A 21,666-nucleotide genomic window follows, 5' to 3' on the forward strand; every position below is an offset into this window, starting at 1 on the left:
GCCGCGGAAACAGCTCAGGGCCGCGCTCCGGGAGAGACGGCCCACCACACAGTAACACCGGACACCACCTACGCCGCCACCAGACAAAAAATGGCGGGGAGGCGGGGAGGCGGGGAGGCGGGGAGGCGGGCGGGCTCCTCCCCCCCACCCCCCTCAGCCCCCCCGCAGCACGCATGCGCCGCGCGGGGCCGGTTTTTCCCCGCGCGCCCTCGCCTCGCCCCGCCCCCCCCCCCGCCCCCCCCTTCCTTCCCAGCGCGCACGCGCCGCGCGCTCCCTCTCCGCGCCTCCGCCCGCGGCGCCCTGTGACGCGCGGAGCGTAAACAAAGCGGTGCATTGTGGGAAGAGGGAATCGTTACGTGCAGGAAGAGGGATCCTCCATCTTAGGCGCTCGACGCGTCGCGGCGGCGGCGGCGGCGGCGGGATGGCGGCTGATAGCCGGGAGGAAAAAGGTACCCGGTGGGAGGGACGGGGGCAATGGCTAGGCCCCGGGGAGGGGGGATGGCTCGGGCGGGGGGGGGCCCCCCCCCCTCCCGAGCCATCCCCCCTCCCCGGGGCCTGCTTGGTTACTGGTGCTGGGCCTTCCTTCTGGGAGACGTCCGTGAGGAGAGCGTAGGGGCGTTGGGGCTGGGAAGCCCTCATCGAGGACGATGTCCGTGGTCTTGAGATGTGGCGTCTGGGGAAAAGCTCCTTCTTGTGCCCTGGGGTGGCTGGGGGTGATGGGGCTGTCGTGCCGTAATGTGGTGCCCCGGAGGCAGTGGGCTCAGGGCAAGGTGACTTCAGCAGCGGGAATAGGAATAAGTTCGTGGGCCATAAGTTTAGCGTTACCGGCAGCGAGTTACTGCTGGTTGTCTTCTCCCAGAAAGTGTCTGCTTTTCTTTATTTCAGCTTGGATCCCTACCCGTATTTTTTGCAGGATTTTTTGGTGAGGGGCGTAGTTACTTCAGCAAGCAGAAACTGACGTTGGAACGTTATTTCGGTGGTTTTTCTTCCGCTTTTTGCTGTCAGATATGCATTCTGGGCACTGTGGCTAAATAAGTTTGAATTAAAGGAATTGAGCGTTTCTAGGGTAATGTATATTCACAACTCTTATAACTGTCCATCACTGTACGTGGAAGCGGAAGTGATCCGCATGTTGTCTATGAGGTTATATGAGTCAGTCCTCCCTCACAAAATAGTCCGTTTAAGAAGTAAAACCCAAGTTTAGATTTAGCAGCTTGCTGTTTGGTGGTTAGTACAGATAATAGCAGTGTTATAAAAAAGGTAAATGATCACTGTGGTGTTGTGATTTGGTTTACATTGTCTTCAATTTCTATGGAATACATTTCATGTAAAATTTTTTGCAGGATAGATGTGCATAAAATGTTTTTTGTCAGAGAGGTGAAACTTTGCTGCGTCTGATACTTACTGTGAATTAGATCACGTGGAAAATTCCCACTAGATTTTGTTAAACTGATAAGTAAAACTATTTCTGGTGCTTGATTCTTAACGCTATTATTGTAAGATTGGTGGGATAGGGCATGATCAGGTTGTGTTGAAACAGATGTGAGCTGCCACCGTGGATGAGCAGTGAAATTGAAATGTTTGCTGTTGTCATCTATAAATTTCTATTCATAGAATCATTTATCCAGATGGGCTTGAATTTTTTTATTCTTTGGGGTTTTGGGGTTTTTTTTTCTTTAATCACTGACAGTGGTCAAGTCATGAGTAGCCCACAAGAAATGTTGTTCTGTTTCATATTTTAATTTGCTTTTAATTTTCTGTCCTGTGAAAGGGATGATTCTGACTGAATAGCAGGTGTTAATGCACAATTGTTTGTAACTGAACTTATTTCTACAGTAAATGCAACATTATTTTTATGCTCCTTTTGGAAGAGAAATGCTGTTTCACTGCTTAAAACAAAAAAGGAAATAAATCTTGCATACCCTTTTAGTTTGAAATCGCCTGGTCTTATCTCCTCTGTTTGCCAAACCAGATTTTTGCTTGGACCCTTCCTTGAATAGATCTAACGCTCATGGGCAGCAGAGGAAAAATGGCCTCCCCAGGTTACTTTCCTGCTGTTTCAGGTGAGTTAAATTTGTTCACGGAAGGATCCAACACACTCCAGAGTCAACAAAAGATGAGTTACAGGAGAGCCCAGTTGGGAGTGTCTGTAATGAAAAGGACTCATTTGGATCTTCCCCCTTCAGCAGTGATGAACTGTAAGAACTCTGTCCTCTACCTTTTTTCTGTTTCTTTTTTTGTGCTTTTCCTGATGCTTGTCTTGATCTATCTGAGATAATTTAGCTCATCACCAACAGTGACAGTTCAGTGAGAGGAATCATCTTGTGGAAGTCGGTTGAGCAGTATACTCAATGCAAATGAGAGATGGGAACTGTGTGTTCAGATTGCCTTTTTTGCATCACTAGCCAGCTAAATAAATCTGGAAATTTTCTTTTTTAATAAATCGGATAGATGAATCTACAGAAGGGGGTGGGAGGGGAACTCATCCTGCTCCTGTCCTTTGTGTACTTGTTCAAGGTTCCAACTACAAATCAGGCCCACCTAACCTGGAGGGGATTTATCAGAGAGTATGTGTCAGACTTGCCTATTCCATTCAATTTTCCTTATCTTCTCATTTATTTCTGAACCAGCTGATACATGAGTCTTTTAGCACCTCTGAATGCTACTGCAGTAGCTAGGTTAAATGTCGTTTACTCAAGTATGCTGTTGCCTCACCAAAAGGGAAACAAAGCTAAGGTTTAATATGTGTGAGATGGGTGATATGTTTAATATTCTAATCCTAGTGCACCTCTTTTTCATTAGTCTCCAGTAAAAAAATGTGGTGCTCTAAACTTGTGTAGTCTTCTGCGGGGAAGCAGAATGCAAGCCAGGAAATTGCAACCCATGTTTAGCAGTTGCACAGCCATGAACCTGACTCTTACATATCTCATCAGTAATAGCAAGAATATGTGCTGTGGATCTATAGGTATCTAATAACATAAAGGGCTGTTCCCAAGAGAATTACAATGCAGCTTCACGTTATATTTAAATGCCCTCTAACTGTAAACTGCCAGGGAAAGGCTTGATCCACTTCTCTGCACTGCTTCCTTTGCATCGGCTATAGTAATTGTGCAGTTCAGGGACCAATTCTGCATTCCCTTACCACAGAAGATGTCGAGAAATGCCAGCAGGAAAGCTAGCACACATGTCGACTTCAGATTCAGTAGTGTATAGTAGAGATACAATTCTAATACTATTTTTCTGGTGTGGATTGTGTCTTTTTTTTAATATCAAGCTGTAAAACTTCTCTTGCGGTGCAGCTCAAGGTTTTGAGATAGACAAGTTGCCAAACTCTGGAGGACTGACTTTGCTGCCTTACCCCGATTTCATCCAGTACAGGAGTCCTTACCTGCGTCTTTACAACATTGTACAACCCATCTTCTACAGATACTGCCAACTAGCTGAATCCTTGCAGTTTGCTTTGCCTTCCTTTTCCTGAACACAGAAGATATAATCAATCATAGTAATAAAAAGTGGAAAGAGCTAAGAATTCCAGAGTTTAGGAGGAGAAGTAGGAGATTCCAAAATTAGTACCTTTTCTGTTATTTTTCCCTTCTCATGCTTAGTTCACTCTTATTTTTAAAGTGCTTGGAATATAGATCTGCTGTCGTAAAGCTGGTGAATCCTTCTTCTACCAGAATCAGCATATATCCCCTTTAGCTTCAGGCAAAGTGAAACAGAGTCGGAAACAGTGACAAATTTTAAAAGTTGTGTGACTAAGTGTGGTCATTTATTGCTTCTAGCATGAATTTTCTTAAACTTTTGCCCTTTTGATCAAGGTGAATTAGTTGTAGCGGTTTTTTTCAGAGCAGCTCGGAATTAATTATGCAGCAAATAGGTACTACTTTTCCCTTTTTCAGCGGGGTGTCCTAGCTTATATTCTTCTTGTTAACTTGCCCTGTTGCATTTTTTTCTACTTGTAGGTGAACCACGAAATTCACCCCCTAACACAGCGATGACAACAACAAAAATAGTGAGGCAGGAGGGGAGATAATTTAAGGTGCAAGTTCTTCAGGATTTTGAGGAGAGTTCCCTCCTCTTTGCTTATGGCACTCAGACTATCTCCCAGTCCCCTTTTCCTCAAATTTTGTACAGGCTGTTTTGTTAAGCTTTCATTTGTAGGTCAGCTTTCCCGCAAAGCTTGTGTGACATGAGGAGCCAACTTGGATCTTACTCAGAAGGCTAAATGCATCCTGTGACATATTTTAATTCTTTGTTGGCTTTGCTTGATCCTTCCAACTGAAATTGTGGAAATAAATCAAGGCAACATTAATTTTTGCCTTGTGGCAGATCTGTAACCTTAAAGGAAATGTTTGGGTTTGTAAATACTAGTTCTACTGTAGTTTACATATCCAGACTTTTTATAGTTGTTTTTAACTTTTTCGTTTTGTTTTGTTTTCAGATGGCGAACTGAACGTTCTGGATGACATTTTGACTGATGCTCCTGACCAAGATGATGAGCTGTATAACCCCGACAGCGAGCAAGATAAGAGTGAGAAAAAGGGTAGGTGACTTTGGTAGTGGATGTCCTGCAGGAACATAAACGGTAGAAAGCGTCTTTCTTATTAGGGTTAAAGTCTTTGAGGTAGCAGCTCTTATAACCCGATTCAGAGAGGAAAGCGTTCCAAAAGTCTTTATTTCGTGGACATCTGCCTTTTCATCTGACCTTCCAAGCAGGTTTCCTTTTGTCTCAAAAGCAATTGCTGAGTCTGGCTTGTCGAGAATTCATCTGCTGTTAGAAAATGACTGTCCTTTTTGGTTCGATGAAGTGAAATGGAAATGGAGCAAGGAGGTCCCAAAGTCTGGTTCCAGCTCAGTTCTTGATTTGGCTTTAGGCCAAGCCCATAAGCATTTAATTTAGCATTCCCATATATAAAATTCAGAAAACACCTACCAAGGCTGAAAGGATTGCTCTTTTAAAGTAAAATATGTGTTTTAGGACATGAGCTGGTCCTAACAAGCAGTTTTGAGTGTTGTTGCAAAGCCTGCAACTGGAAGATGCTACCTATGACTGCAACAGGGGAATTACCCAAAGTAGAGAAAGTAGGCGCCTCTGTGCAATGCTCAGTTTGATACACAAAATAACACTGAACTTGTTATCTCTTTCTGTTTAAGGGTCAAAAAGAAAAACTGACAGGATGGAAAACGCTGAAAACAAGAGACAAAAACCTTCTGTGCATTCATCGAGGCAGATGATGCCAAAGCCTCCCAGTTCATCAGTTAGCAATAACAAGAGAATAGTGAGTACAAAAGGAAAACCAGTATCAGAATACAAGAATGAGGAGTATCAGAGATCTGATAGAAACAAGCGCCCAGATGGTGATCGAAAGACACGCATGACAAGCAGTTCCAGGGAACCTTATAAAGGACAACCAGAAAAAACCTGTATGAGGAAGAGAGATATTGACAGAAGGGCGAAGTCTTCTACACCAGATGGTTCAGAGGTATTAAATATTCTTGCTGCCTTATAAATAAAGCAAATATGTGAGACCTTTATAAGGCACATTCTCTTAGGACTGTGTGTACATCCTGACAATGTTATATGACTGCTGATTCACTTTTTCTTTAAACATCAGAGAATCAGGCATGATGTGGATAGAAGACCAAGCAGATCCAGCCATTCTTCTAAAGAAGAGGTGAACTCTGAGGAATATTGTTCAGATCACGAGACTGGCAGTAGTGGTTCCTCTGAACAAGGCAATACAGAGAATGAAGAGGAAGGAATGGAAGAAGAAGATGATGATGAAGGGGAGGAGGATGAAGAGGTTGAAGAAGATGGGGAGGAGGATGAAGAAGAGTATGAACAGGATGAGAGAGATCAGAAGGAAGGAAATGACTATGACACGCGAAGTGAAGCCAGCGATTCTGATTCTGAATCTGCCTCTTTCACAGATGGGTCAGTCAGATCTGGGACTGGTTCAGATGCATCAGGTAGGTAACATCTAGCATGCTAATCTGAAATACCTTGGCACTGGAAGTTTGGCTGCTGTTAAAAATAACCACTTCCTGAATACGTCAAAAGTAAGCCTTAGTAGCACAAGTCAGTAAGATGTTAATTATGAAGCACCATAGGCAAAGGAAAAATGTACTGGAAAGTGGTATTTCCTTACACCAAAACTTGTGGCTATCAGGATTGCTGTACTGAGGACTCAGAGTGTTCTTGATTGCTTTGGCCTTGCTGTTCAATGCTTTGAAACGTTAGAATTAATATTTTCTTAGGTATCTAATGGCTTGGTTTCCCATAATTTTAAGTTGGTGTTGAGCTGTTCTGTATTCATCTAGATGAGTGACCAGGTAGACGGTGTAGTAAAAGCAACATCTCCACAAGGAAGGATAGTTGAATCTTAAATAGCGGCTGCCTTCAGCGTAGGAAATCTAAACCTGAGCTGAAATTATTAGCTATTAGGGCAAACTCGGAGAGAAATGTTTTAAGCAGAAACTAGAAGCAAATGCTTCGCATTTGTATATTATAACTGGTCCTAACTTACAGATGTGAAGCATTAATGACATAAATACTTTTGGGTTTGGCTGGGTTTTTTTTTTTGTTTTTGTTTTGTTTGTTTTTTTTTTTTTTTTAAGAAAGCAGCTTGCAATCCTGTTAAGATTCCTCTTGTGTATCTTCCTTGTCTGAAGTCTCCATAGGTGGTCATCCTGCTTAACATGATGCCTTTTTTGGCTCAGCTCTGCTGTTTGGAATTAGGGAACAGAAAGGTGTAGCCTAAAGACAAGTAAAGCTGAAATAGCTGTTCTGAAAAGCTCCATAGTGTAACATAACACTTTTAAGAGTGGAAATAACTGCCTGTGTGCCACAGTGTTTTGTTTTCATACCCCTTGCCATTTTGTTGAGCTCTGAGCGAATGAGCCCATGTCACTATCGCAACACATTTTGTGCTCTGTGTTGCAAATTTGGCTGAAGGCTGGAGACGAGCTAAACCACCCTTACTAAAACACCTGGGAGATAAATTTTGTCTCTAAACTTTGCACAGGATTACTAGATTTGTGGCATTTGTCTTCCTTTTGTGAGTAAAAAGCTCAAGTAATTAGCATTTGCTTCTTTTGTGCGTGATAGTTTTGGGGCCGCAACCACAATTTTCATGTGCAAGCCAAATGCTAACTTCACTATTACAGATGTTATTTTCCTCTCTCAGTACTTTCTATCTCAATTTTGCATGCCACTTAATGTTTAAAATACTGCTTTTATTTGTTGTGGGGTTTTTTTAGATGAGAAAAAGAAGGAGAGGAAGAGAGCTAGAGGTATCTCTCCAATTGTTTTTGACAGAAGTGGAAGTTCTGCATCAGAATCATATGCAGGTATTCTTTCCTTGTATTGCTTGTCATCCTGACTTGCATCAAATCTTAATGTGTAATCTAAAATAAATGTAACTGGCTGTAGAGATTTATGGGGTATGTAGTTTTATAATTTGGTATTGACTTCTGGCATGTTGTGTGTGGATACCTTTGGGGGGAAGTAGGCTTTCTTGTTACTTTAATGCTATTCTGTTGCTTAAGTGGAATTTTCACTTTTTTTATTTTTTTTTAAACTTGGAAGATGATGATTCAGTGACTAGTTTTCTGAGTAGGAAATTGTTCAAATACTATTTTAAAAAAGCAAACCCAAACCAAACAACCCAAAACCAAAACAAAAAAAAAACCAAAACAAAACACTCGTGCACATTGAATAGTATTTTTTGTGTGTGTGGGTGCGCGCCAGAAAGCATAATTTGTCATGAATGAAAATTGTATGTGACAAGGCTGTAGAAATTGTATATTATCTCTATTAAGGCTCAATCTGAACAAATGTACTTTGGCTAAACACAGGTTCAGAAAAGAAGCATGAGAAATTATCATCTTCCGTTCGTGCTGTCCAAAAAGGTATCATTTAAATTTGAATTTTTAATGCATGCCCCATAGCAAGCCATTGTCTCCGTTCGTTAAATTACCTGTAAGTAGTAATGTTCCGATATAAATCAGTTCGAGTGCATAATTATTCTGAGCATGACAAGTGAATCTTGAGCTACTTTTGCATGTGTTGAGAGCAATATGCAAAAAGTTCAGTCGCTTTGCTCCTTGCAGAGGTGGCAAACCAAAAAATAAAGTGCTTGCATAAAAAGAGGAACATTTCAGCATTGTCTGTTGGACGACTCGTGCTGATACGAATGTTACCCAATATTTATCCAAAGATTCTTCAGCAAGGAAATAAGTCCTATATATCGGAACATCACTGAATCATGCTGATTTTTTTTTTTTTGTTCCTGTACCTCAATATCTAAGTTTTAGTTTTGATTTGGTTTCCCCTGGCATTTTGTCCTCTACAGCTTAGACTTCAAGTTTCAGGTTGGGTGGTTGACTGTGATAATACATAGGTAGGAGCTGGGTGGGATACTGTGTATTTTGAAGGAAGCAAACAACTATCTACACTCAAAGCAACATTTTTGACAACTGTAAATATTTACAGTTCAGCTTATTAGACACTTTGTTTTTTCAGACCAAACAAGTAAATTGAAGTACATTCTCCAAGATGCAAGATTCTTTCTCATCAAGAGTAATAACCACGAAAATGTATCACTTGCTAAAGCAAAGGTATGTTGAATTTTCTTCAAACTGATCACTTTGTCTATTTTCAAACACAACCACCTTACTATAGAAAAGCATACAGATAGATGGATTCTTTTCTCCATCACTCAGATCTTGGTAGAGGGAAGGATGAAAGCTACTGTTCTTTGATTCTTCAAGGGTAGCTATTCTGCTTCCGCTGTAACCTAGAAAAGTTTCTAGACCATCAGTCATTTATCTTGATAAGAGTAGGGTTAGAAAGGGGCCTCAGGGTCTGTTTGATAACGTCCTAAGCCAACCTCCTTTGGGAATGCTGTGATGGTATTTTCTTCCCTTCATCAGCACTTGTGTTCATATCGCTGTACTGTGAGGAGATTCAGAAGGTTGTTTTGGCTTTTGTCTAATGCTATAAAAGTAATTTTTTTCAGTTGATTCAGGGATCCACAGCTGTATTGCAGAAATGTATGCCTGGCAGTGCTGGTGTAAGGGAGTTCTTGGGAGGGATTCCAGTGCACTGGACTTCAGCTGTTGAGGAATGGCACTAGGCCATTCCGGTGGTTTTGTATTTGCATGTGTTATTTGGAACTTTTGTAGAGAAAATAGCTGACGCTGTTACACAATATACACAGAGTTGGTGATTCTATTAATGAAGATTTTTCTAAAATTGAATAGCATTAAAATGATTAAATAAATCTTAAAATTCCTGGACAGGTTTGGCTCTCCCCACCAGCTTTGGGTCTGATCTGTGCAGTGAACATCATTCTGACCAGTGTTTGCTTTAGCTCTTTAGGGGAGTATATTGTTTCTGTGCCTCCTCCACACTTGGGGCTGTCACAGTATCCTTGTTCCTAAAGCTCTTGGAGTGGATGCTTTGTCTATCAGTGTAGAGGCATCAGTGCTTTGCCACTGCACTTTCATGAAACTGTCTTTTGTGGTGCCAGTGCAGTAAGTTGGTTTAGTTTGCAGCAGGGCTTCACAAGCAGCCTAAAGCAATATACATCTGACTGAAAGCTAGTAAAAAAACATAGTTCTCTGGTGACTCTAATGAATTGTCAGAGTCAGGCAAGCGCTAATCTGAGCACAGAGTAGGACATGAGAACATATCTTCAATAAAAAAGGAAGGGGAGGAACATTTTCTCTGGTAGATCCTAGATTATATTCTGAGGCTGAAGTTTGAACAAATTAAACAAGCATAAGCTTCTCCTCTGAGTTTGCCCAGAGAATGGACTGGGGAGCTGATTTTGCTGAAAAGTAATACAACAAACTGGTATTCTATAGTTTGGTTCAGTTGGTACCTTAAAATGGATTGGGTTTTACTGCATGTGGCTACACAATGGCTGGTGAAAGGGAAAAGGTAGGAATTAGAAAGTGGGGATGTGGGAGGCTGAACAAACTGGTTTGAGTTGTCTTGCCAATTTAAAATGTTGGTCTGGTGTCTTTCATGTTTCTGGCCTTTCACTAAAGGAGTTTTAAAGTCTGCAAGCTGTCGTCAACAGATGTGTCATACTAAGAAGGTTACTGAAGTCTACCTGCACACCTTTCAGTATATATGCTGTTTTTTCATAATTTGTGCGTATTATATAACACATGAACTCCCAAAGTCATTTAAAACATATATTAAAAATAGTGAAGGCAAAGGTTTTCATATATCTGTCCATCATTATAATCACAAATGAAACCTGATAGGTGGTTGAAATTCATCTGCAGTGTTCAAAAATGATCGGCAGCCAATATTTTAAAAGTTTTATCGTAGGGCAGGCTAAAAATATTTTCTGAAGGAACTGAATTTAGCAATACCTTTCCATTATCTTCTATCCCAGAACACTAGTTTGGTCTTGTTTTCCTCATCTGCACTATATACTTCTATCAACTAAATCACTTGAGATGAACTCTTATATTTTGGTTGTGGGGTGGGGGTATTTTTGTTTTAGGGAGTATGGTCGACACTTCCAGTAAATGAAAAGAAGCTTAATGCTGCATTTAGATCAGCGAGGAGTGTTATTTTGATATTTTCTGTAAGAGAGAGTGGCAAATTCCAAGGTAAGGGAAAGTGAGCTATTATCAAGGTAAGTGAAAGTGAGTTTTCTCTGTGCAATAGCTTTTCTGTTATCTCTTTGTTACAATTCATGTGAAATCCTCTAGGATTTGCAAGACTGTCTTCAGAGTCCCATCATGGAGGATCACCTATACACTGGGTGCTGCCTGCAGGAATGAATGCAAAAATGTTGGGAGGTGTCTTTAAAATTGACTGGATTTGCAGGTAAATAATTGTTCATTTATGTTGCTGTTTAGTAACAAGTCATTATAATACCGTTTCTGTGTGTTACTCACTTGAGTGCTGACAGCATCCTCTTGAGAACTCAGTCCAACCAGAGATCTGTCCTTCAGCCTCCCCAAATCCATGCATCCTTGTTACTGAGCTTGGGACTCAGGTCTGTACCTGATATGCACTGTAGGATTTTTTTTTTAATGTAGACAATTAATTAATTTAGAGATTTTTAACATTTGATTATGTTTCTTCACTGACTTCTTGCACTGAAACCAGAAAACTGTATTCTGAAGACTTTCAGTAAAAACAACTGCTCACTTGAATAGACGGCTGTGGGTAAAAGGGGAAAAAAAAAAAAAATCAATCCTGTAAGGACAGGTCTGTCTACATCTGGCATCTTGGCATCTGACTGAACAAAGAAAATGCTACTGTTCTAAAATAACATGAAATAGTGCAGATATTTTGCATAACGTATAGGTTGTGAGCAGTGTGTTCATTGATTTAACTGAGTATGTCTTGCAGGAAAGGTTTTAAACCTCTCTTAGGAGGAAAAAAAAGCTCTATCAGTCCTGTGAGATACATTGCATGGTTGTACAAGCACTTTTGGCTGCCAGAAGGACTAAATATAGGGAAGGTGAGATTTTGAATTAGAGAAAAATCTAGGTCAGAAAGGTCCTCTGGAAGTTACTGACTCCCACCTCCAGCTCAAAGCAGTTCTAGTTTCATAGTTAGGTCAGATGCTCAGGGATTTCATTTCATTCAGGAATGTATTTCAGTAGGTACCATGAGTACTACCTCCCACAGAGACTGGTCAGTGTATTCAGATGGTGAGATAATAAGCAAGCATGATCTCGATGTTGTACAAAGACCAAAAAAAAATTTCTCTAATAACATAGGCTGTCATAGTATGGACTACACTGGTTAATATTGGAATAGGTGAAAGTGAAGTCTTGAGTTACTAATACTTAATACGTACTAATACGTTCATTAAGAGCCCTGACAGTGCAGAGGGTTAACAGGATTATTTTGTATGTAATGTCCTGCTGTATGCATTTTTAAATTATTTTTTTTTTTACGAAAAATGGAGGCAAAACTATAAATGATGCCACTTGCATATTTAGGCGTGAATTGCCGTTCACGAAGTCTGCTCACCTGACCAATCCTTGGAATGAACATAAACCAGTAAAGATTGGACGCGATGGACAGGTTTGTTTTTTTTTTTTTTTTTATAACCCACATCTTCTAGTGCTTGCTTTCAGCTTTGTATGTACAGAAAATTTGGAATCTTTTAGATCAGTTGTTACTTGCAGTAGGTACTGTGGCAAAGGCACTTGGCTTACTTCTAATGATGTTGCAGAAGATACAAGCAGAAAACAATACGGTGCCAATTCTGTTGCCATCTTTGTGATAAACAGTGTTTGATGCTTCAAAACTATGTGGTATTTTGGATTTGAAATGTAACGTGCCTTGCTTTGTATGGTATGCAAACCTATATAGCATCAGTTTTTAAGAACAAGTTCTGGTGTTTCCAGTTGTGTTCTGCATTGCATTTTTTTATATACTGTATTGCTTAGGGCATAGACTCTACCATTATAAAGTATATGCTAAGTAAATTTTAAGTGGGGTGGCTCTTTGTCTTGTCAGACATACCAGCGTGCAGGTGTGTTGCTGCTGTTGTGAAGTAACCCAGCCTTGACTAAAATAACAGGCTCTGCTTTCTTAAGGCAAAATGGGTGTTGCATAATCCCTATACTGTATGGAAAATGTAGACTCTGTGCATTATTTTGCCCATACACACATTCACTTTGTTGGGTAGCACAAGTAAAACAATATTTTCAATCTTGTTTTTAATTTAGTGTGAACTTAAAAAAAAAAGGGGGGGGGGTCAGTTAACTTTGTTTCTGTTAAATGGTCAAGGAAATAAATTTTTTTTAATGTTTTGTCCACTTCAGTATAGAGTTGCAATCCCAACGTGGGTTTCATCTTTTTTCATAAAATTGCTTACTGTTAGGTAGTACGAGGCAAGCATTGTCTGATGCTTGCTCTCTCTGCTTTTGAACTCGGGTTATTTCTTGAAGTGGTTGTCATTTATCCATCTACGTTTTGTGTAACCCTGAATGGATCTCTCTTCTGAGGACATGTACACTGAGCTTCTTGCATTTACGGCATCCTTTGGGAAGGCATTCCACAGGCCTGCTAGTCACAAGGTTGAAGAAGCACTTTTTTGGATTGTTTTGCATCTGGCTCCTGCTAGCTTCATTTGATGGCCCTGAGTTCTTGAACTGGAAGAGGGACTCACCAAGTTTGTCTCTGTCCCTCTCTCCTCCAAGCAGCTTGTGGTGTCAGACGCTCCCATTGTATCTGTCTTGTCCCCCATGCCCCACATATTCCTCTTTTTATTCTAGGCTGGAGAGACCCAACCTGTGCAGTCATTGTGTGCAGGAATTGTTGTGTTCATGCAGTTATCCTTGGTGCCCTGCTTTGAAGCTTTTCCATTTCTACTGTTCCCCTATTTTTTGAGATGAAGGGGTCAGAACTGTACCCAGTGTTTTAAGGTGTGGGTGGAACATGGACTTTCAGTGTGGTAAAATGACTTTCTCAATTTGTGTTCCTTTCCTAATAATCCTGAACACGCAATTTGCTTGTTTTGACTGCTGTCAAGCACTGAGCTGGTATTTTCATGGACCTGTCTATCATACACTGAAGAACTCACTTTTGAGTGGTAATAGTCAACTTCATCAGGCCATGGCTTTATTATGTGAAGCTGGGATGGATTTTCTTCCTACGTGTGTCACTTTTCTCTCTGTAATAGATGATAATTTTCTTTGTGATGAAAAACACACCTCTGATTTTGTAGCAAAACAGTGATGTGGCCTGTGTGTCTCATGGGAAGATATGGTTGCCCCAAGTGTTGGACTATTTTATGAAAATTCTAAGTAGTGCCTAAAGAGTGAAAGGTAATGTAAATGAATTTTGCTCTGTCTCTAGTGATACTGAAATCTCTTCAAAGTGTCTCTTTTTTTTTTTTTTTTTTAAAATGTATGTTGTCAGTGTATTTGGGGAGAGTTTCATTTCTTCAGTTTATAAACCACTACTGAACTTCTAACTAATTCTAGGAAATTGAGCCGGAATGTGGAACCCAACTTTGTCTTCTCTTCCCTCCTGATGAAAGTATTGACTTGTATCAAGTCATTCATAAAATGAGGCACAAGAGAAGAATGCACTCACAACCCCGATCAAGAGGACGCCCATCCCGTCGAGATCCCGTTCGGGACGTGGGAAGGTTAGAAACGTTCTTTGGACTGATAATAGGCACATGTATCAGAATAACGTGATGGAGGAATATGATTCGTCAAAGCTTTCCCTGCGATAAAGAAGAGAGAAAATCCTCAAATCAAGCTGCATGGACAAGTTTGTGGCTTCATTGAGGATTTCACATGGTTCCCCGGTCTGTCATTTTTCAAGAGGAAAATGGGGATCTTTGCTTTTGCAGAAAAAAAAGCTCTTAAAGTGCTGTCTAGTTTAGACTAGATCATTTATTGAGATAATGCAACGTGTAATGCTAGCTGTAGGTAAGCTTGGCTTGATTATGATCAGGCTAGATGGAGAGAAGGAAATATTTATATGCCAAAAATGTGTTAATATCTTGTAAAAGCCTTTTCTTTCAGGTGTGTCTCTGGATAAGCCTTATCAAATATGGGACTTTTATAAGGATCACTTAGAATTTTGCAGAAGATGCCGCCTCATTTTGAGGATAAAATATTTAAGTTATTTTGATATTCAAGAGGAGCATTATTGGGACTGTTTCAAATTGTGTCACCGTGATGTGTTAACCCCATTGCCAAATATTCTCTAACATGTAACCACTGAATTCACACATCTTGCTGAGCTTCTGAAAACAGTAGGTTCTTTCCAAAAGGGATCAAGTGGCCCTTGGAGACCCGGCAACAAACCAAAAAGAATGGCTGTTGCTGTGTCTGTATATACAACCTTTCCAGATGCTGGCAGTACCTGTGGACTTAAAGTATTTTTAGAGGATCGACATGGTTATTGATCACTGCTATATGAACTTAACATCATTTTCCAGAAAAAAAGGGGGTATAACTTGTTACAGAATTGGAGAAGTCTTTGCAAAGAACTGATATTAGCCCTTCTGCCAAACACCTTTTCCCCGTGTAGCCACTTTGCATACAGACTGATGTATGGTTTGGGCTGAAACCTTTGGTTAAGTTTCCTCTTTGTGGAAACATCCTGTGGTAGGTACAGATACCCAACAAGAGTCCCTATTTCCTTGAGCTTAAAAAAAGGACACTGTAACCAGTAGGTAGGAGGAAACCTGGCAGCGCCCCCCTATTTTTGGCTTTAAAGGACTGAACACCAAGATGGCTTTTGAAGCTAAGCTAAGAGTTTTCCAGTGCAATAAAGTATATACAAGTGAAGGTTTTGCAATGGACTGCAAACTATACATATAACACCACCACACCTTCTCAAGCCTGCCAGGGCCTCCATTTATGTATGTGGCTTACAGCTTAAAGTCAGTAGTTGGACTACTATATGAACTGTTTCTATCATATTTTATACCGGTCGTAAATGCACTCTCAAAACTACAAGAAAGCGGTATGTTTATTCTTTACACCAGCTTTTATTTTCCTTGATCTGATTTTGCTGTAGATGCAACTGCTTTGGTTTTTGGGCTTTTTGCTCATAGTAAAGAATCTGCTTTCATTTTAAAAAGCTTAGTAACTGGGTATGGTGGGCTTTAAAGATTGAAGTCGGGGAAGGGGGAGGAGAAATTACTTTTTAAAACTAAAAGCTACATGAGCTTGTTACTCAGTGAGCAAGTTGCACAGTAATTAAGCAATATAAGAAAGTGTTAATTTCTTGTCATAAGGAATTACATTGCTGGGGTGGGGGGGAAGGGAATGGTTTTGTAGCTGCTTTGTGTTCAGAAACACTGTTACGTTAGCATTGGATTCTCCCATTAATGTTGATGTACCTTGATGGAGCAAAATTAGCAGCCAGTTTTCAGTTCTTTATTAAACATAACAGCAACTGGAATGTAACTGGTTTATAATCAAACTTCTTCCCCTAGAGCAAAGTTCTTAAAGATAGTATCTCTTCTGTTTGTATAGCTGTTTGTATAGAAAGGAACCCCAACTATTTTAATTATTAGGAAGTTATAAGCATTCTTAAACTTTCTGTAAAAGGCACAGGTGCATTGCTGGTAAATTGCTTAGAACAGAAATTGTTAGAAGCAATATAATTGGCCTACCCAGTTAGAAAACCCACAGTCAAAGAAGCAATTTCACAAAGCATGCACAGTTTTATTTATAAATGTTACAGATATAGACCTCTAATAGAATTCTTTACCCCATAGCTAGCAAATACAGCAATGTCCATGCCTTCTGATTGTAATGATATATTTTGCCATCTATTTTAATTGTATTTAGTTCTGTAAATTCTTTTGTTATCTGATAGGTTGTTTCAAAATGTAATGTGGAAAGTATAATGTTAAAGCCTAAGTCTGAGTTTGTTTTAGACAAATTTGTTACCCTTTGTTTGGTATGAAGGTACAGCTGGCTAGAGTTCCTTCCTTAACTACCAAAGTTCCTGTAGCCAGAAAGTAAGAGTGTAGAGTATTTAATCAGACTGTTGTTCCTGATTATTTGAGTTCAAATTTAAAACTGTAGAACATTTTGAACCAGATGAAATTCAGAATGATTAAATTGAGATCCTGGGCAGCTCAAGCTATTCCTATGAGGTATTCTGCTGTGACGAATGCTCCAAGCAACCTTGTTTAATCTCTGATATCTAATTTGTGTAGGCGTCGACCAGAAGATTATGATATTCATAACAGCAGAAAGAAACCAAGGATTGACTATCCCCCTGAGTTTCACCAAAGACCAGGTTAATATCTTACTATGAAGATTTGTGTGCACCAATTCACAAGTGTTTTCTCTTTTAGTGTATCCTCATTTAATTCAAAAGTAAAATGTTGATATGACTGGGATATAAAAATGGGACTTGTCCCAAGTGCTGCCTTCTGGTTTAACCTACCTCTCGCAGAAGTCTGTGACACTGTTTCACTGGGTTGAGAGAGAGAGAGCTGAGTTAATCTAGGCTGAGCCCTTTTAAGAGCTTCAGAATTGTGTACATTGTTGTGAATAATCCTCTAAAGCGCTTGTTAATACGAGTAGTTGAAATGCCTGACGGGCACAAGAATTGGTTTGACCTACTTGGCAATGCACTAATTGTCAAATTGAAATGTTTATCAGAAACTTCCAACTGGGAAGGTCAGCTGAGATTGCCTGACTAGCAGCCTGTGTTTAGAGATGATGGTAGACATCCAGTTACGTTTTCAGAAAGAATTTTTTTACAAGCTTGACATGATAAAGGGAGGGGGAGGTTTCACTGCATTTTACAAGAGGGTCTGTTGTTCTCCAGAAAGAAATGTTTGCAGTGGTAAGCAGCAACAACACTGGTAATATTGCAGATTTTTTTTTTTCCTTCAGAAAGCAATTATTGAGAAATTGTCACTTTTAATCTACCGAATCTTGATTCACTGCTGTTAGAAATACATATTCCATTATTTGCAGTAGTAGATTTCTAAATCTTTCTTGAGAACCTGCCTTTATCTGTCCAGCTTGACTGCAAAGCCTGTGTTCTTTGATGCAAAAAGAGTGTTGTTGCTGCTCCCTGTCTTTCCAAGACCATTTTATAGAGTACAGAACAAAATTTTTTAAAATAATGAAGCTTGGAAGCGTTATTTGATTAGCATAAGCATGCTTGGCGGTTTCTGCTGTTTTACTGAGCTCTTTAAAGTTTACTTCATGGGATTTACTGAAGCTGTAACAATTCTTTGCCCTGTGGGGCTTTTCCAGATGTGTTTTAGGTTGTTTTTAATTTTCTGTGTACAATTGTATCCAACCACTAGGACATCAGCCTTAAGAGTTGCCCAGATGAACACATTCTACTGAATACATGGTTAATAAGTAGGAACAGCCATGTGCTGGCTGCCAAGGGACAGTACCCTTCAAACTTGTGGGCATTCCCAATCCATTTGACTAAAATTCAAGCCTTTATTTGCACAGATACCCCCTTGCATATTTGTTTGTATTGTGTGCAAGTTCATATGGGTATATCTGTATAATTTTTTTTGTTACTACCTTATTTTTCTATACTGTCTACAAGAAGTTGTAAGTTTTTGAGAGTTGTTTTGAAAGCAAGGGTAATCACAGGTAGACACAACTTCGTAGCTGGCACAAAATGGCAGGAAAGTTTCTAATGAGTATATTTTTTAAGACTGTTATCATGAGATGGTAAATTGAATTAATACTGCTTGATGTTCGAACAGGGTATATAAAGGATCCCAGATATCCCGAAGTAGACAGGTAAGGTGTGTTCATGTTATTCATTTTATGCCCTGGTAACTTGTCTGTATGGATACATTGGATTTAGCTCTACAAATTTTTATTCCCAACAGACGATTTTCAGGAGTTCGACGGGATGTATTTTTAAATGGGGTAAGTTGGTGCATGCAGACTTCTGGGGAACTTTTTATGTTCAGCTTTCAGCGCTTCCAAAGAAAACTCATCACAAATGTTAATGTTACTGTCTTTCATTTTAGTCCTACAATGATTACGTGAGGGAATTCCACAACATGGGACCACCAGCACCATGGCAAGGAATGGTTTGTGTCTTGTTGAATTCAGTTTTTCTCTGTAGAATATGGCTTTTTTTTCATTCCTCTCTGGAGGAGCCTAGCATATTCGATGTGTGCTCAACTCTTCCCTTTTCCTAAAAATATATCTTTGCTGTAGCTGTAGAATTTTTAGGGGAAAAAAATATTTATATCAAGTATTTTGTAATTTAATTAGCGCTCAGCAATAGTCCAGTATTCTAGTAAGCAGTACAGCAGCAGGAATCTGGCTTGGTTTGAACCTACAAGAAACTGAAAGCTCTGAGGAAATAGCAGAACCCTCCTTTAGCCTACACAAGAGGGTGTGATGGAATTTCATATTCTGCTAAATATTCATAGTAATTGGCTTTCTCTCAAACAGCAAATGCATCAAAGAGGTGGACTTGCTGCAGAGGCTCCTGGAATGGGTTGGCATGCTGTAGTGTTGCACAGCGGCTTGCTTTTGGCTATGGCAGTGAAGCATGCAGGAAAGTAGCAGAATGTACTGCACACCATAATCAAAATAAGTCTTGCTGTATTGCAGCCTCCACTGAAATGCACTTTTTTCCCAGTCAGATGAGCATATGCATGAGATACACATATCTACGGCTACATACATGGAAATTAACAGATAGTTCACTTGTACAATTGTGGTTTTGCCATCATGTCAGGAGGAATAGTGATTATAACTAGTAATTTTGGTTATATTTAGTAATTCTGGCCCTGAGGGTCCTGATTTTGTGTAACTGTAATGAGTCTTTTGGCTCTTGTGTATACTGTGAATGAGCAAAAGGCAGTGCCAGATGTAGAGATGCTGCTGTAGCCTCTCATTTTTCTCAGCTGAAACACAACTCTGGTTTGTTGTAACTGAAGGAAGTGAGCAAAGTTGTCAGACTGGGAGGAAAATGGTTTTTCAAATACAGATAAGCCTCCAGAAACTCCCTTTCTTTTTTCTTTGTTTTTCTTTTTTTTTTTTCTCCCTTCCTCCCCCCTGTTCCCCATTCTGAATGCTGATCCTAAAATCCAGCACTCCCACATACTTCCTTTGTGACAACAGTGCAAGCAAAGATGCTTCAGTAATATGGGAAAAGCAGGCCCTGCTGATTGAAGAAATGGAAGAGAACAGACAAGAGATGTCTTGTTTTTAAAAAAAAAAAGAAAATTATATGCTAGCCTTTTGTCAAATAATTTTGTCTTGCAGAGTAAGTTTGTTCATTTAAAATAGGAATATATTCATAAGGAATGGCTCTGAAAAGACTCATTTCTGTAAGAGCTTGCTGGTTTGGACAAAATTCATATTCCATATGCATAGATTAAAAAAAACAAACCACATTTAACTAGCAGAAGTTTTATGTACAGTATCACTTTGAGGCAGATAGGGAAAGAAGACATGTTTGGGGAGGGTGTTGGCCAAACTTCTAAAGAAGCAATGGTAGAGAAGTAGTGAAGCATGCAAACTTAATGAAAAATAGTCTGCCATTCAGTTAGGAGGCTGTGATCAGATATATTTAGATGTCATGTTTTCCATTTGAATGAAAGTAACCTCTGCTCTTAATTCCCAGTGCTCAGCCTTGTGTGCATTCTTTTGTTTTGAAACACTCAACAAACTTCCTGTAACTTTCTTGTAGCAACCGTATCCAGGTATGGAGCAGCCACCACACCACCCTTATTATCAGCACCATGCACCTCCACCTCAAGCTCACCCTCCATACTCAGGACATCATCCTGTACCACATGAAGCAAGATACAGAGACAAACGAGTAGTAAGTGTCCACAGAGACAAGAGGGGACACGAGTCTGCAGGCCAGAGTAGGAACAGGAGGAATTTGGGGTACAGATGTAGCCTAACCTGAGATTTGTTGAATTAGTTTCCCTTGGAAAGATCAGTTATTTTGATTGACTAGAGACTTCTATATCAACTGGGAGAGAGAGGCTTTTCAAAGATGCTGGAAGTGCAAAGTTCTCAGAACATACTCTTAAACTGAGGTGTGTGCTTAAAATGGCTTCCAGCTGTCTAGCTCTGAACTTTTCATGCTGAAGCCCAGTTCGAGTAAGGACATGCCTGTAACATTGCATGCACTCGTGTACAACAAATTATTTTATCAGCAGAAAAGTTTGTGTTTTATAACTTTTTACAGGTACATCAAAAAACAGTGCAGATTGTTAAATAATTTCTGTTAGCTGCCTTTGAAGGCTGCTTAGCTTTCAGGTCTCTTGCTGGTATCTGGCATTTGAACCCTAGCTTCTGCACAGTGGAAGCACAGATGTGATGCTGCCCAGAAGATGAAAGAAGGAACTTGTGCTTATGGATGCTGGACATAATTTTTTTTTTTTTTTTTTTTTTAAAAATACTGGGCTTTCCCAAGAGTTATAGCCAATGCTGTGGATAAGGGAAGGGAGGGGATTTTAATCTGGGAAAGAAAATGAACAGAGCTGTTCTTTCGTCACAGCATGACTACGACATGAGAGTAGACGACTTTCTTCGCCGTACACAAGCAGTTGTCAGCGGTCGGAGAAGCAGGCCTCGGGAGAGGGACCGAGAGCGGGAACGGGACCGTCCTAGAGATAACAGAAGAGACAGAGAGCGTGACAGAGGCCGTGATCGGGAAAGGGAGAGAGAGAGGATTTGTGACCGGGACAGAGACAGAGGTGAAAGAGGTAGATACCGAAGATAATCTATCTGGAACCAGTGCTCACTTGAAACAAAAAAAGCTTGTATTTTTTTGTGTGTTTACAAGTAGTATATTTTATTTTCAGCTGTCTACTTACAGTTCGTTGTGTAGAAGGATTTATAATGACCCTCTCTATTCCAAGCATGCAGTGAACTATGAACTGGAAAAACTCAAATCGGCCAAAAATAAAATACACAAAGCTGACACTCAACTTGGCGTTTCTATTAGAGCAGAATGGGAAACAGCTAAGAATGTAGATACTGATTAATTCTCAATAAGTGTTCATCTACTTAGTGACTTCATTCTAGGTTTTTGAATACTGATGGATAACTGCCTTTTTTTTTTTTTTTTGCTTTGATGTTTTCTTCCTGTAGTTTCACATGGTTCAGTGGGAGAATGCTGCTATCAAGTATGCAAATATTGAAGTATGATTTTTTTTTTTTTTTTACTGTATG

The 21,666-nt window shown here is 39.9% G+C and overlaps 1 protein-coding gene across 5 annotated transcripts; it reads left to right on the plus strand.

The window, feature by feature from the left end:
* The first annotated feature begins 357 nt into the window (after positions 1–357).
* On the plus strand, positions 358–21,422 carry YTHDC1 (YTH N6-methyladenosine RNA binding protein C1). 5 transcript variants are annotated; one of them, XM_075709373.1, is made up of 19 exons: positions 424–449; positions 1,973–2,063; positions 4,442–4,543; positions 5,155–5,483; positions 5,616–5,970; positions 7,261–7,350; positions 7,858–7,911; positions 8,525–8,619; positions 10,524–10,632; positions 10,735–10,852; positions 11,983–12,067; positions 13,978–14,144; positions 16,686–16,768; positions 18,216–18,252; positions 18,345–18,384; positions 18,489–18,551; positions 20,168–20,302; positions 20,990–21,197; positions 21,297–21,422. In XM_075709373.1, exons 2-19 carry the CDS (start codon positions 2,012–2,014, stop codon positions 21,320–21,322), a joined length of 2,148 nt encoding a protein of 715 aa, XP_075565488.1. In that variant the 5' UTR covers positions 424–449; positions 1,973–2,011; the 3' UTR covers positions 21,323–21,422. The 5 variants fall into 5 exon arrangements, with proteins under 5 accessions (XP_075565486.1, XP_075565487.1, XP_075565489.1 ...); XM_075709371.1 differs by lacking the exon at positions 1,973–2,063 and adding an exon at positions 2,064–2,198 and having other exon boundaries at positions 358–449; positions 20,990–21,422; XM_075709372.1 differs by lacking the exons at positions 1,973–2,063; positions 7,858–7,911 and adding an exon at positions 2,064–2,198 and having other exon boundaries at positions 358–449; positions 20,990–21,422.
* The last annotated feature ends 244 nt before the right edge of the window (positions 21,423–21,666 follow it).

The sequence above is a fragment of the Pelecanus crispus genome, chromosome 4, assembly GCF_030463565.1.
Source record: "Pelecanus crispus isolate bPelCri1 chromosome 4, bPelCri1.pri, whole genome shotgun sequence".
Lineage (NCBI taxonomy): Eukaryota > Metazoa > Chordata > Aves > Pelecaniformes > Pelecanidae > Pelecanus > Pelecanus crispus.

What these genes read in the sequence shown, in the direction of transcription:
- YTHDC1 (XM_075709371.1), top strand. Translation starts at nt 422, where the DNA reads ATGGCGGCTGATAGCCGGGAGGAAAAAG. An exon ending in CCCTTCAGCAGTGATGAACT is followed by an intron (nt 2,199 to 4,441) that starts GTAAGAACTCTG and finishes TTTTGTTTTCAG; the next exon opens with ATGGCGAACTGAACGTTCTG. An exon ending in TGCATCAGAATCATATGCAG is followed by an intron (nt 7,351 to 7,857) that starts GTATTCTTTCCT and finishes GGCTAAACACAG; the next exon opens with GTTCAGAAAAGAAGCATGAG.